Consider the following 15,049-nt stretch of genomic DNA (forward strand, 5'->3'; position numbering starts at 1 on the left):
AAAATGTAACTAAATAGATACCAAACCAGATTAAAAAAAAATGAAATAAATATTTGTTGAATTTTTTTAAAGATATGATAATTTGTTTAAAAAAAATACTTTATGAACTGCAGTAATCATAAATTTACATCATTGCATATCAGAACCAGACTAGGGGCTAAATTTATGAAGTGGTAGCTTTCTCGGTGGGTTGGAGCTGGAAAGCCGGCGTGCTTTACACTGATTGTTAGTGCCCCTTTAAATATTCAGCATTAACCCACCGAGAAGTGGCAGCTTACAAAAGCCATCACTTCGTAAATATAGCCCGACCCCAGATATTAATCCAGGTGCCCCTCTATATATGTTATTCCATACATAGGACCCTGAGGAAAGTGGGTTTAACCCAACCTAAATGTTGGTTGATGTAGTACTGTTTTTGAAAGACTAAGTACACCAGTACAAGAAACGAGAGCCTGAGTTCTATTATCCCTATGCCTATATTTTCAGGAATTCCTGCAGAACACCGGGACAAGTTATTCTAAAAGTATATTAACACTAGGCGCCACACAAACATGCATACAGATATTGTTTTGTGAAGTTTCTACATACTGTATATTAGCAAGAATTATAGAAATGATCATAAATCTGAGAGCAAATTTCGGAGTGGTTTTTGCGCTAATCATTATACAAAGTTTTGTATTTCTGTTTTAAATGCTATGTTGATTAATTGAACATGACACTAGACTGTGGACAGGGACACAAGAAGAGCAGATAGAGAAAACAACCTCAAAATTTCAGTAAATGCTTTTATTGAAGATCTTCAAAAGAAAGTTGGTCTCCAGGAGTTTCCCAAAGGAGAGTATTACACCCTAGGCCTCCTCACAAGCCTAGCTTTCATGCATTTCATGCATACTCTGCCTCGGTCATCAAAGGCCTCTAATTTCCCATGGGCCATGTCCAGTTGCATCTTCTATGCTTTCATGGTTCAAAATAAATGTTCTTCTTTGTGCATACTGATCAGACAGATCTCTCAGCACATGATGAAGCTGCTAGATGTAGGTAGTGCAGACCTTCAAAAATGCTTGCACCATTGACTGCAGACCATCTCATTTAGGGGGAGATGTATCAAACCTTCTAAAAAGGGCAAATGGAGGTGTTTCCCATAATAACCAATCAGAATATAATAGTTATTTATCAAGTAAAGTCTATAGAATGAAAGCTAGAAGCTGATTGATTGCTATGGGGGAACAGACCCAGTTGTGCACTTTGGAAGGTTTAATACATTTCCCCATTAGTCAGTCACCTAGACACCAATGCAATGATCATTATCTGAAAAGGAAATCATCTTATCCCATTTTACTTTTATTACATGTTTTTTTATCTAATTTAAAATTGATTACCTGGGATTGTCCGAGGTACATGAATATGGTGCTGCCCTTATTGATCTGATGCTGAAAGATTTATTATGTGTTTGTAATAAATTTTTCCTAAATAAAATACAAATAAAATAAAAACAATGATGTGTAAAGTTAGGAAGATATCACTCCCTCCCCAAAATTCCAGACCTTACTGTGGACAACATGGTGCCACAGTGGTTAGCATTGCTGTCTCGCAGTAGTAGGGTCATGAATTTGATTTGTGACACTATTTGTGTGGACTTATTATTTACTTGTAGGTACTCTGGTTTCCACCAACACACAGACTGATAGGTTTGGCTGCTGACCAGTGGCGGCACCAGAGGTGGGGCTGCAGCTCAGTCCAAAATTCAAATAGGGGAGTCACACCAACTGCCAGGTAGTCCCAGCCAGTGATATTTGGCAGCAGTTGGGGTGGCAGTTGGAAGCACCACTTCTTGAGCCGCCACTGCTGCTAACTAAAATGTAGAATATTAATAACAGTGTGTTTGTTTATGTGTTAGGGACAATGCCACAACTACTGGTCAGCTAGAATGAAAATCACCAGGGGTGCCAGTCGAAGTGGGGAGGGGGGGCTGCAGCCCTACTCAGCCAACCACCAGGGGCATATATATAATGGGTGCAGGGTGTGCGGGGAACACGGGCCCCTGGGTTGCCCCTCACTGCACACCCTGCACCCATAATATTACTTACCTCTCTGAAGTCCAACGTCGGCGCGGGCGCGCGGTGCTGTAAAACAACTGGAAAATGGCCATGGCGGCCATTTTCCCATCATTTGCGCATGCGCAGTACAGGGAAAATGGCCGCCGTGGCCATTTTCCCAGTGACCTGTGCATTCACTATAGACTCTGGGCACACTCTAGTGCCCAGAGACTATAACTCTGGCGCTGGCCGCTCACAGCTCATTTCGCTGCCGGCCGCCTGGCGGAGAGGAGGGGACCCTTGTCGGAGACTGCACATGGGCCCCCTCCTCTCTATAAACGCCCCTGCCAACCACAAATATTAACGCCAGGGGAATCCACAATTGCCTTACCCCAGGGATTACCATTACTAATTACCATGCCTTGCCTCTTGCTCTGTGCTCCTGACTCTGGGCTCCTACGTGTTGTGGCATGATGTTGTGGCATGATGTTGTGGCAGTGCATGCGACATTCTGAAGTCAAAACACAACTGACTACACATTTCAGTTAGTACTGTCCTTTGCTTTGCCAGGAGGTACCCAGCCCCAAGACATGGCACTGGTTAGTGATTTAGTATGTTAGCTCCAATAGGAAAGAAACTGCTGTGAAGAACATATAATGTCTGTACAGTGCTGCATAATGAGTGATGCTCTATAAATACATTTTACTAACGAGAGATTGTAGATTGTTCAAGAACTGTAGAGATGAAAAAGTTATATGTGCAATAATAAATCAGGGCTGTCTCATTGCAAGTGCAAATGTGCATTTATCCGCAGCAAGAAATTAAACATATGCTGTCAATAGTTTTGCTTTGTAAACTAACATATGATGTGTTGGTATGAGTTACTAAACATTTATATGTTGCACCTAAATTAGCACTACCCTCCCCCATTATGTGTGTGCAGTCATAAATACTGTGCAATTTTCTATTTACATTTGTTATTAATATACCCATGAAAGTTAGTAGTCAGTCCACCCTCTCCATAGCTATATCTATAATGGGTACCGGGACAGATAATACTTCTTGTGAAAATGGTACCTGCAAATACCTGGAAGCTCTGGAACAATACTAGAGTCTACTTTGTGCTTGCGCCTACAAAAGAGTTTGTGCACATAGGCTGCATAAGGGCACCCTCCACATCTAGGGACCTATTCATCATCACAAAAAGAACATTTTCACCTGCAATTGTAAAAATGAAGTTATTGGGCCATTCATCAGGAAGGTAAAGCAGAAGATGTCATAGATATCTCCTGCTTACCTTCCTCTCCCGGAATGGCCCACTGTCCCCATACACTAGTATCACAGATATCTCCTGCTTACCTTCCTCTCCTGGAATGGCCCGCTGTCCCCATACACTAGTATCACAGATATCTCCTGCTTACCTTCCTCTCCCGGAATGGCCCTCTGTCCCCATACACTAGTATCACAGATATCCCCTGCTTACCTTCCTCTCCTGGAATGGCCCAATGTCCCCATACACTAGTATCACAGATATCTCCTACTTACCTCTCTCTCCCGGAATGGCCCACTGTCCCCATACACTAGTATCACAGATATCTCTTGCTTACCTTCCTCTCCCTGAATGGCCGCTGTCCCCATACACTAGTATCACAGATATCTCCTGCTTACCTTCCTCTCCCGGAATGGCCAGCTGTCCCCATACACTAGTATCACAGATATCTCCTGCTTACCTTCCTCTCCCGGAATGGCCCACTGTCCCCATACACTAGTATCACAGATATCTCCTGCTTACCTTCCTCTCCCGGAATGGCCCACTGTCTCCATACACTAGTATCACAGATATCTCCTGCTTACCTTCCTCTCCCGGAATGGCCCACTGTCTCCATACACTAGTATCACAGATATCTCCTGCTTACCTTCCTCTCCCGGAATGGCCCACTGTCTCCATACACTAGTATAACAGATATCTCCTGCTTACCTTCCTCTTGTGGAATGGCCCACTGTCCCCATACAATAGTATGGGGACAGAATTAATCAAGCTCGGAAAATGCTATATTTTCGGAGCTTGAGTGCAGGAGCATTCGCCATCTTCAGATGGCGAGTGCTCCCGCTACCAGTCCCAGATCACGAAGCGGAATTCTTTCGGATTCCTCCTCCCATTCTGGCTCCTTCTACCGGACATCAGGGCTCTTCTGTAGGTCATGCATTCACACTTGTCCCACTGCTCCGAAAGGTGCAGTAAAGCGCTTTGGGGAGACAGCTGATTTTCGGATCAGCTGTCTCAGCGCCGGAGCAATGATGAATTGCTCCGGCGCTCACGTCGAGATCGATTGTTAATTATCTGGGTCCGATAATTAACATAATGAATAGACCCCCTAATCTGCCCCAGGTCCTCTCTCTTTCTCTGTCTCTCCCGTATTCTACCTCTTTTCCTTTCACTTCTCTATCTCTCTTCCTCTCTGTCTCCCTTTTTGCCTTTTCCCCTGTTTTTCCTTCTCTCCCTGTATGGAGTAAATATAAACCTACCTGGTTATGCCTTGTAAATGATTGCCGCTCTCAGTACCTATCACTTTACTCTGCCTTGAGGGATGTTGATAGAGCAGAGAGCAGAATTGCTGCAATATCAGTACAGAACAGCAGAGAGCCCTAGATCAGCAATTCCTGCTCTGTGACAAAGCATAATCTGAGCGAGAGTAATGAACAAAGGAACATTTCAATTACAGTACATCCAGGAAATTGGTTACATTAATATTATATATTATAGAAGGCAATTCACACCAATGTTTCCACACTTTGAAATCTTTTCCAAAACCAGGTTACATTTTAAACATGTCCAACTTAAATGTCTAGAGAGGGAAATTCTGGATATGTAAATTGCTCCCTTTTACAGATCTCTGACAAATCCTGAGTGAAATTCGATGGGGTCCTTGTGTGTTACAGTCTGTTGCGACATACAGTGTCAGGCACATTCAGCAGAGCAATAGCGCACAAACCTGTCATTTTAAATTACCTGAATGGTATATAATTTATATATATATATATATATATATATATATATATATATTGTATATATCTATCAACAAAATGTTTAATAAATATTAGAGATGTGCGGATCCACTTCTCAGAGAACCAACAACAGAATTGAGTCGCACCAAGTCCGAGTTCGGAATCACTTTGGGGTGCCGAGTAGAACCGAGTCCCGGTGCGGCTCTTTCCGCAGTTCGGAACTCAGATTTTAAAACTGAACTCGGGTTTTGGATTGCATCCAAACAGGTCACAATGTCGTCATTTTAGCTTTTTTTTTTTAAATCCAAATTCAAAACCAAAACACGTGAGGGTGGTTTGCAAAACTGAAACCAAAGCACAAAGATTAATCTGGATCCAAAAGCAAAACACGGGGGTTGGCGCCAGTGACGTACAGTGAGGTAAATGGCCGAGGAGGCACTGGGTAGTATCAGAGCCAGATTACAGATACATATATGAACCCGAGGGTACATGTGGGCATTATACAAAGGTGCAGGATTATATAGTGCTGGAAATTTGGTGAGTTTTGATCAGGGATGCGCGGAAAAGATAGACAGAGGAGGCAGTGCCTCACCTGCCATTCACTTTTTACTTATGAGTTTTGACTATAAACATGATTACAATATTACAAAGAAGATATTTATAATGTTTCCTTTACATTTTTCTTATCATCTTTATAGTATACCGTAGTGTGACGGGAAAGGCTCTGCCTCACCTGACCGCACATCACTGGTTGGCACACATTTCTAATAATTATTCAGCTTCACGAATATTAAAGTACTTAGATAACCGTCTAGTGTATTGGTTATAACAGAATTTAGTGACAGTGACGGCGGACAAGATGCCGGCCGTCGATATACTGATGCCGGAATCTCACCGCCCGGCATAATGCCGATGCCGATATCCCCAATGAGATCAGGATACCAACGTCGGCATCCCGAACCGCCGGAATCCAGGGCCTACTTGGCTGGGTAAGTATGTGCTTGTTAGGCACACCCAGGGGGGAACTTAGGATTATTCTGTGGGGAGGGGGAATTAGACTTAGGCACCCCCTGGGAGACTTAGGTTTAGGGTGCGGGGAAGGGGGGTTAAGGTTCGGCACCACAGGGGGGGAGGTTAGGGTTAGGCACCACAAAAGGAGGGTTAGTGTTAGGTGGGGGACAAAGGAGGGATAGTGTACTTACCTTCCCTCATCTGGATTTTCACTCTTCGGGCTTCCGCGGTCAGCATTCTTAAAGTATTACGGATGTGTGTAAGGTAAGGTGGGTGTCCTTATGTTCTGCTGCGACGGCACAGCAATCTCAGTGGATTAGCATATCATCGCAGTGAGAATGCATGCGTAATTGCAGCCACGATGGCATCTGCAATCCGTACTGAATCAGACACCGTGTCCCTTCCTTCCTGTACACTGCTTTTGGTACTCAAGATTCCCAACCTATGTGATAAAGCAGTATACCTATAGATAGGCATTCTGGGCCTGATTCTGAAGTGGTAATGTAAAAAAGAGCAAGTACTGTGCATCAGGAAAAATCATGTTGCACTACATGGGATGTAAATACGTTCATTATAATATTGCATGCAGGGTAAATACTGGTGAGTTTTGCATGTATCCCACAAATAATGGACACTTTATTTTTACACTGAAATTTAGATATGAGTATGGACCATACTTGCTAACTCTTTGTGATTGTCAGGGAGACTCCCTTACATACTGTATAAGGCATCCATAACTTTATTGCAATTAAAAACAATATAACAACTTACAACTAACTTATACTAAAATAAAGACATGGACACAGACTGCTTTGGTTAAATGGTCATAACTTTCTTTTATTGAAGGTATGACCCTGAGCTTTTAATTTACTTTTGGGAGGCAAAGAAGGATGCTACAAACACTCAGCTCCAGCCATATGTTACTTAACCAATATTAGGGAGCGACTGAAATGCCCCCCTGTGGTCATTGTAAACTGAGCTATAAAGACTGACAACCCCCTATAATACTGCATAGTATGAGTGTGTTGGCATAGACGGAAACCCAGTGGCGTAACTACAGCCCCCGCAGCCACCGCGGTGGCTTTGGGGCGTGGAGGCTTGTGGGGCGAGGTGGCTGCCTGCAGATTCCATGCGGACTGGCCGTCCGCATGAAATCTGCAGAAAACAGCCCTCCCAAAATGTCCGCCGCCTAGGAGGAGACATATGCTAGAGGTCCTACTGGACCTCTAGCATCTGTTAGTCACCCAGGCAGGGCGGTAGTGTGGACGGCACATAAGTGCCGTCCGCACTACATTACTAGCAACAAACACACAGCCGCCGGCATTGGCAGCTGTGTGTTTGTTTTAGCAGCCGATGAGAGTCTGTCAGACTCTCATCGGCTGCTGCACCCACTGCGGGAGCCAGGCTTCCGGCTCCTGCAGTGCGTGATGGGACAGACGTCATGACGTCTCTCCCATCATGCAGAGCGGGCCGGCCCGGGAGGACGCTGCACGGAGGAGCATGCCGGAGCGGGGATCAAGGTAAGCGGAGATTTATTTTCTTTGTGTGTGTGTTTCTGGCTGGGCGGGGGGCACTGCTGGAGGGACTACCACTAAGGGCACTGCTGGGGGGGAGGATGGACTACTACTAAGGGCACTGGGGGGGGGAGGACTGACTACTGCTAAGGGCACTGGGGCGGACTACTACCACTATGGGCACTGCTGGGGGGGAGGATGGACTACTACCACTAAGGGCACTAGGGGGGACTACTTCTACTACTAAGGGCAGTGCTGGGGGGGAGAACTACTACTAAGGGTACTGCTGGGGGGGACTACTTCTACTACTAAGGGCACTGCTGGGGGGGACTACTACTAAGGGCACTGCTGGGGGGGACTACTACTAAGGGCACTGCTGGGAATACTACTAGGAGCACTGCACACTGGTGGGACCACTACTGGGGGACACTGCATAGAGGGGGATTACTACTGGGGGCACTTCTAGGTGGGACTGCTGGGGTGGGACTACTACTGGGGGCACCGCTGGGGGGCTATTACTGTGGGTGTTACTGTGGTGGGACTACTACTGGAGGCATTTCTGGGAGGGAACTACTATTGAAGGCATTGCTGGGGGGGCTACTACTGGGGGCACTGCACTGGTGGGACCACTACTGGGGGCATTGCACTGGTGGGACCACAACTGAGGGCACTGCATAGGTGGGGATTACTGCTGGGGGCACTGCATAGGTGAGGATTACTGGTGGGGGACTACTACTGGGGGCATTGCTGGGGGAGGACTACTACTGGAGGCTCTGTTGGGAGGGACTACTACTGGGGTCACTGCTGGGGGATAGGACTGGGGGAACTATATAAGTGGGTCTACTACTGGGGGCATTATGTAAGCGGCACTGCATAGGGGGACCACTACCTGGGGCCCTGCATGGGGGGGCGTCAGAAATTTTTTTGGCAGGGGGGAGCAAAATTTATAGTTACGCCACTGCGGACACCCAAAGTCCTCCCGCAGAGGTAGGCCATACTATGACCCTTCAAATGAAATTTGCTCCACAGCGTTTTCTCACACCTTATGTGGCCGCTAGTTTGTAGCACCTTCCTGCCCAAACAATAATATAACAGAGTGTTAGTAAGAACACAACATATAAAGAGCATAGTAAATAGATAGGGGAGGGAGGAAGGGACAAACACCATCCAGAAAGGAAGTTGCTGGGCATAAACCAGCCTTATAAAGTCCACATATACCACTCCCAAAAACTCACGTATGGTCAGAAACCAACCAACCAAATTAACCCCTCAAACTACATTACTCTACCTAGCAACAGTTGACCAAAATTCTAACCAATTACATAAACTAAGGACTCTTATATAGTCTTAAGCTTATTCAGCTCTCGTCTCATTGTAGCAATCTCCCTGACTCTCTGAAGAGTCTAACAATCTCCCTGATTGCACCTTGCCACCATTATGTAGCTGTTATATAAAAGAAAAAAATAGAGATATATGAATTAAAATGGGATCATTAGTATCATTTCCATGCATTGGGTATAAGGCACAGTGATCCCTATAGCTACATGCATTTTCTGAAAAGTATCTGTGTGTTTTCATCAACAAGTAGATCTTACTGACTGCTTTTGGGCTCATTTACATTTCTATGTAAGTCAGTTTTAGGACACGCCTCTCAGATGTACCAGTACACGCCCACTTTACCGCACGCTAATAGGTGTTACTTTCACACTCTCCCTGAAATGCTTTTTCAGAAGTAGGCAAGTATGCTTTGGATACGTCCCTCTCAAATCTAATGGGCATATTCATCATCAGTGTCACCCAGCCCCCTGATAATTAAGAATCCTATTTGCCGCAAGTTGTGCCGGTGGATGCTTAATTACTAGAGCAATTCAGTATTGCTCCAGTGCGGCGACAGCTGCTCTCATATCTGAGTCACCAATAACCATAGCCATACTAGTGGTCAATGGCAACTCTGTATGAAGATACCGGGATAAATATATCAGTCCTAGGTGCTAAACAGTTGACATCCATAAGACTTATCTTACTGTACCTCTAATTACTTATCTAAAAAGAACGACACTGGACAACAAGAATTTACGATAAACTTTAGGTCAAATGTATTCTTGACATCTTTCAATTAAAATGTATTCTTGAATTTGTCTTGAATCATTCAGCTAATGGATGTTGGTATGGTGGCGGACAACAAAAAGAATGGACAAAACACAACAGATACATGTAAATCATTCTTTGGTGTTCAACTCTCCTGAAAAATCATCTGGGCTGTGTCATTTCCCCGCAAGCTCCGATTGGCCTGTTATTGAATAAAAGAGAGCACATCCTTCTAAAACATCCAAACAGTCAACTAAAAATGACAACACAAGGAATGGGAGGAATTTCCAGAAGAAGAGAGGCTAATTGCCAGTCACTAATATAAAACTATAAACATGCCCCTAGATACCCTATAGGCTATAACTAAATCAATGCAAAACACCATCCATCAAAAGTGGGAATTAACATAACTCTTAAATGGCCAATGGTTCTCCACCCTCTGAGGTTTAACTAGTCTCTTGCATTATAAACAAGCCTTACACTCCTCCTCTCATAATTCTCTTTCTCAATTACTTAGAAATAAATTTATATGATTTTCCTTTTAAAGATGAAAACTCTTGGAGATTAATCCCTGAGCATAAGCCTAGTTTTTATTTATTTATTTTCAATTTATACATTATTTTTTTCCATTGTAAAATGTGTGTTATTATTATTCACGCTTCCGTTCATGTTTTTCTGTCTTCTTGGCACATTTTTGTCTCTATCTGAAACTAAGAAACAAATTCTAAATAGAATATTCACATTATTGCATGTTATTGGGAATTAATCTCCAGGGCATTTGTTTTTATTTTTATCAGTACATGGAACTTGTTATTTTACTATAATTTTATATGTCTGCACTATTCTTAATTGTGTGCACAGCTCACTAAGTTTAGTGAGTACAACTAATTATGTCCTAATGATATTGAGGTATTTATAGTTATTATCATCTTACCGGTCCCCGATTAAAAAAAATAAATGAGGTCATCACACTTGCGTGACGCCCTTATTGTGACTGTGGCGCAAGTATAACGGGAGGGGACAGGGATGGGACAGGAGAGGGCAGAGTGGCCCTGGGTCCATTTCCTAGTATCCATGTAAACAAGTCATTTAATTTTAAATAGAGGTTTATTATTTGTATATATTTAAGTTCCTAATGTAGCGCTGGAGATTCTGTTTTCTCAATTTTATTTAAATTACTTCTTTATTGACCACCTTAATCTCCTTTCACAGAATTGCGGAGCAGCTCCTGTGGAAATCCGGGAATCCCACCTAAGGGTGTCCTGTCTGGCACAAAGTTTGATGTTGGAGATAAAATACGGTATAGCTGTGTAACAGGATACATTCTGGATGGTCACCCGCAGCTTACTTGTATAGCGAACTCAGCAAACACAGCGACGTGGGATTTCCCAGTTCCTATGTGTAGAGGTAAGTTGAAAAATGTATCAATAAAATACGCCTTGTGTTTTAATCACTATGTCATAACAAACTCAATGATATATTTATCATGGTTACAGATTCATATAGGTTTATAAGGTTGGAGATTTTGCATATTGTTCTGTTAACACTAATCTAGAACCGTCACCAAATTTAAGCATATTTTGGCAATATAAATTCTTAAAAAGAAGGATTTTGGTTTTCTGTTTGGCTGTATACTAAGACATTCACCGGGTTTCTCCAAAGCATGAGGAAGTCAGATTTCTTCTTCTGTATCACCATCTCAGGATCATGATAGGAGGAGATATTCAATGAAAAAATGCTTTATTTATTTATTAATTTATTTAAATAAAGCATATTTTTCAGCTGCAAATAATATGCTTTTTTTTATATTTGTATATTTAAAAAAAAAAAAAAAATCTTTTTATATACAAGTGGTGTTGCCCTTATGCTTTATTGTATAACCTGTACTAGAAAAAATAATGAGATAATTGATTGGTTGCCGCAAAGATCAGCTACTATGGGCATCATCATTTTCTATCCAGATACCTGCAAAATGGTTTACAGAAATGTGCCCCCATTATATGTAAATTTACAAAACTGTATAATTAAGGGCATATTTATCCCCGGTCCCTCCTTTTCTGAAACCTTGAAACTTGGCAAGCTGCAGAATGTAAAGTATTCCAGATCATGGACATTGTATATTGCTGACTGTATTGTGTAGTGAAAATAAGAATGTTCACTGTATTGTAAAGGGATCATTGTCAAGTTCCCAGTTTATTATACTGGCCATTGAGAATGTTGTCTGTATTGTACAGTGGGCATTAGAATGCTTCTTGTATTGAGTAGTTGTCATTAGCATTCTCTTTGAATGGTATAGTGGTAATTGGAATGTCCCATGGCTTGTATAATGGCCATAGGAATGCTCTCTGTATTGTATAGTTATAATTAGAATGCTCCATGTGTTGTATAGTGGTCATACTGATGTTCTTTGTATTGTATGGTGGTAATTAGAATGTTTACATGTGGTAATAGGAATGCTCCCTGTATTGTATATTGATAATGAAAATGTACCATGTATTATATAGTGGTCATATAAATGTTTTTTGTATTGTATGGTATTAATTAGAAATCTCTCTATAATTTATAGTGGTCACCAAAATGTTAAATGTATTGTAATTATTTTTACAGGAATGGACATTGCATTGAGTGCTGGTTCGATGGGTGCAATGTATTTTTATAGGATCTTGGAAATATTCATTTTAATACTTAGGAGTCTATTCATCATCACTTAAATTATACAAAAGCAGGTGAAAAATAAAATGTTCACCTAATTTTGTGTAATTTAAGTGTCAGCCCCATTCATCATTCTTGTAACTCAGGAGATGCCACAGATATCTCCTGATTACATTTGTGCATCGATAATTTCCACAATCCCCATAATTTAAACATTTTCTTTTTTCGTAACTTGACTGTGAAACTGTTTGCCACCCTGAGATGGTGATAGCTATCCCACAGGAGGGGGCTTGCGGATCAGTCACTGGAGGATGCAGTTGGGGAAGTGAAGGAGAGACCAACGGAGATGATCCTGGCACTGAGACACGGATAGGTCAGGGCAATGAGGGGGAGACATGGGGAGAATAGGCAGCCAGTGAGAGGGAAAATGTGGTGAGCATGTGCAAACAGGGAGATCGGAAAAACCGTGGACAGGCTGTAGGCAGGGGTGCTCAGGGAGAGGAGACACCACCGGAGAGGAGGGACGTAGAGGATACTAACTGGGAGAGTGGAGACACGGGGCAGAGGCTGCCAGCTGGGAGCGGAGAGGGCATAGATTAAAGGGAAAAGTATCACTTTTCCAAAAAGTTGACTCCACAAAAAGAGCAGCTTTTCAGAATTGATACTTTTGTTAGGGAGGCATGATGAATGCCTCCAGAACATTTTTTAAACTTGCAGTGAGTTTAAAACATAATTATCACTAGTGATAATTATGTAATGATGGATAGGCCCCTTAATGTTCTATGTGAAACCACACCCACATATTCTGGTTATTCCTATTTTCAGTGTAGCATGCTAAAGTATCCTTCTATCCTTCCCCTCTCCCCCACAGATTCTTGTCTCAGTAGCACTAATAAGTACATAATTTAGAACAATCTATAAAGACTTGGAAAACAGTTGGAAAAATGCACTAGAAGTGTAAATAAGAAACTCTCCTGGATTGTGGGTAATATTTGATACAAGAACACAATAAATTATAATGCAATTTAATTCATGAAAACCTCCAGCGCTCATTCGTACCTCACTGTCTACCCTATTTGTGTCACCCTTGTCTGAATGCCTGCGGTTAGGGGTTAGAGAGTGCTTCACATGTATGTTTCCGTAAACCAACGCTTGTTGTGGGTTACTTGCAAATGTTCTCAGGATCCTGGGTGCCTCTCTGTGGATGGTCAGGTTAAACAGAGCTTGATGTCCTACTTAGCCTTGTCGGCTGTTAGTAGTTGACTAAAAATGCATGTATGTATATATGCCTCCACTGCGGTGATCAGATCATACAGAGCTCTAGGTCCTACCTGGTGTTTTGGTAGTTGAGCTTAGTGTGTATGAACAGTGGATATGCATGTATGTATGTATGTATATATGTATGTGTATATATAGATATATATATATTTATATATATGGTTATGTATACATGTGCATTACATGTGACTTATGAAATCTGATGTATTATGCTGCCTTGTCAGCATAAATCTATCACTGCTGTTTCTCCTTATGTAACCCGCTACAAAGAAACGTGGGTACATTGGATGTAAAATGATGGTCACATTAATACTAAACATTGGATAAACCTTGTATGTCCAATGAAAAGGTAGGACAGATGGCTGGAGCCCCTGAGTTGGTGTGATGTGTGACCTGTAGCAGCAGCCCCCTATGGTTATGCCCTCTATATTTCCATCATGAATGGACATTTGACCTACAGCCATACCACACTGGACATGCCCAATCTCCTCTGACTTTGGAAGCTATGGCGTGTTGGTCCTGGTTAGTACTTTGATGGGAGACCACCTGGGAATACCAGGTGCTGTAGGCAGTGGTTGAGGCAGTGCATCATCTTTAGTAGCCGTTCAACAATTACTACAGGCTGCTAGGTCTTGCAGCCAAAGACCAGATGGTGTCGGCCCCTCACGCGGGCCAGGCCACAGAGAGGGGTGATGGGGGTGTCCTCACTGGACTTAATATAAATTGGTTGTGGTGGTCACTGTTCTAAAGAGTCACCACAGTAGTCAAATCTACCAGATCATAGCGGAGGTTGTGGACAGGTTGGCAACTCCTGTGCCAACCCTGATATTAAGGTATCTTCAGCAGCTGCAACCTAGCATGTTTAGGCTTCCTAGGCATCTGTCCTGGAGGGACATGTGTGCTCACTCGGGTCAAAAGGTGACTTCGTCCTTAGCAGCTTTCCAGCAATTATGGCAAGCAGGTAGGCTAGTAAAGTCAAAAGAATCAGAAGGCGGTCGGTCTCACGTTCCGTCCAGCCCTCAGATTCTGGTACATCTTCTGGTGTTTAGGGGGACACACGGGTCTCCTCCCAAGTGTCACTCTCAAGAGAGGAACACCGTCTTCCAACAGTACGTCTCCTCCCTGATCAGAGGGGTCAAAGGGTCAACAAGGGTCGCCCGCTCTGGACCTGGATGATACCAGCCTTTGCGGGGGGGGGGGAGCAGTGACAGGTCGACACACGTTTCACGGAAAATGGAGGTCAACAGAAAGCAGTCTCTCCGTAGAATGTCCTGGAGCTAAGGAGCGCTTTTCAAGCTCAGGAAATACTAAAGGAGCAGGTTGGTCTAGGTGCAATCTAACAACGCCACCGCAGTAGACTGCCTCATCCATCAGGGGGCAGAATGTCATTTTCCAGCGAGATTGGTTGTGTTCATACCAGGAGTCCTTAATTTGGAAGTGGACTTCCTAGATCAGCAGGATATT

General features: G+C 43.1%; 1 protein-coding gene and 1 pseudogene across 1 annotated transcript in view; both read left to right on the forward strand.

Annotated features, from left to right (window-relative positions):
* The window catches only part of CSMD3 (CUB and Sushi multiple domains 3), a 1,208,248-nt gene that overhangs the window by 283,425 nt on the left and 909,774 nt on the right, over nucleotides 1-15,049 (forward strand). The window contains exon 4 of the mRNA XM_088444368.1: nucleotides 10,868-11,062. Coding sequence (XP_088300494.1) covers nucleotides 10,868-11,062 — 195 coding nt within the window. The remainder of the gene's footprint in view (nucleotides 1-10,867; nucleotides 11,063-15,049) is intronic.
* On the forward strand, nucleotides 14,038-14,156 carry LOC148508550 (5S ribosomal RNA; annotated as a pseudogene).

The sequence above is a fragment of the Taudactylus pleione genome, unplaced genomic scaffold (assembly GCF_031769625.1).
Source record: "Taudactylus pleione unplaced genomic scaffold, aTauple2 ptg000360l, whole genome shotgun sequence".
Classification (NCBI taxonomy): Eukaryota; Metazoa; Chordata; class Amphibia; order Anura; family Myobatrachidae; genus Taudactylus; species Taudactylus pleione.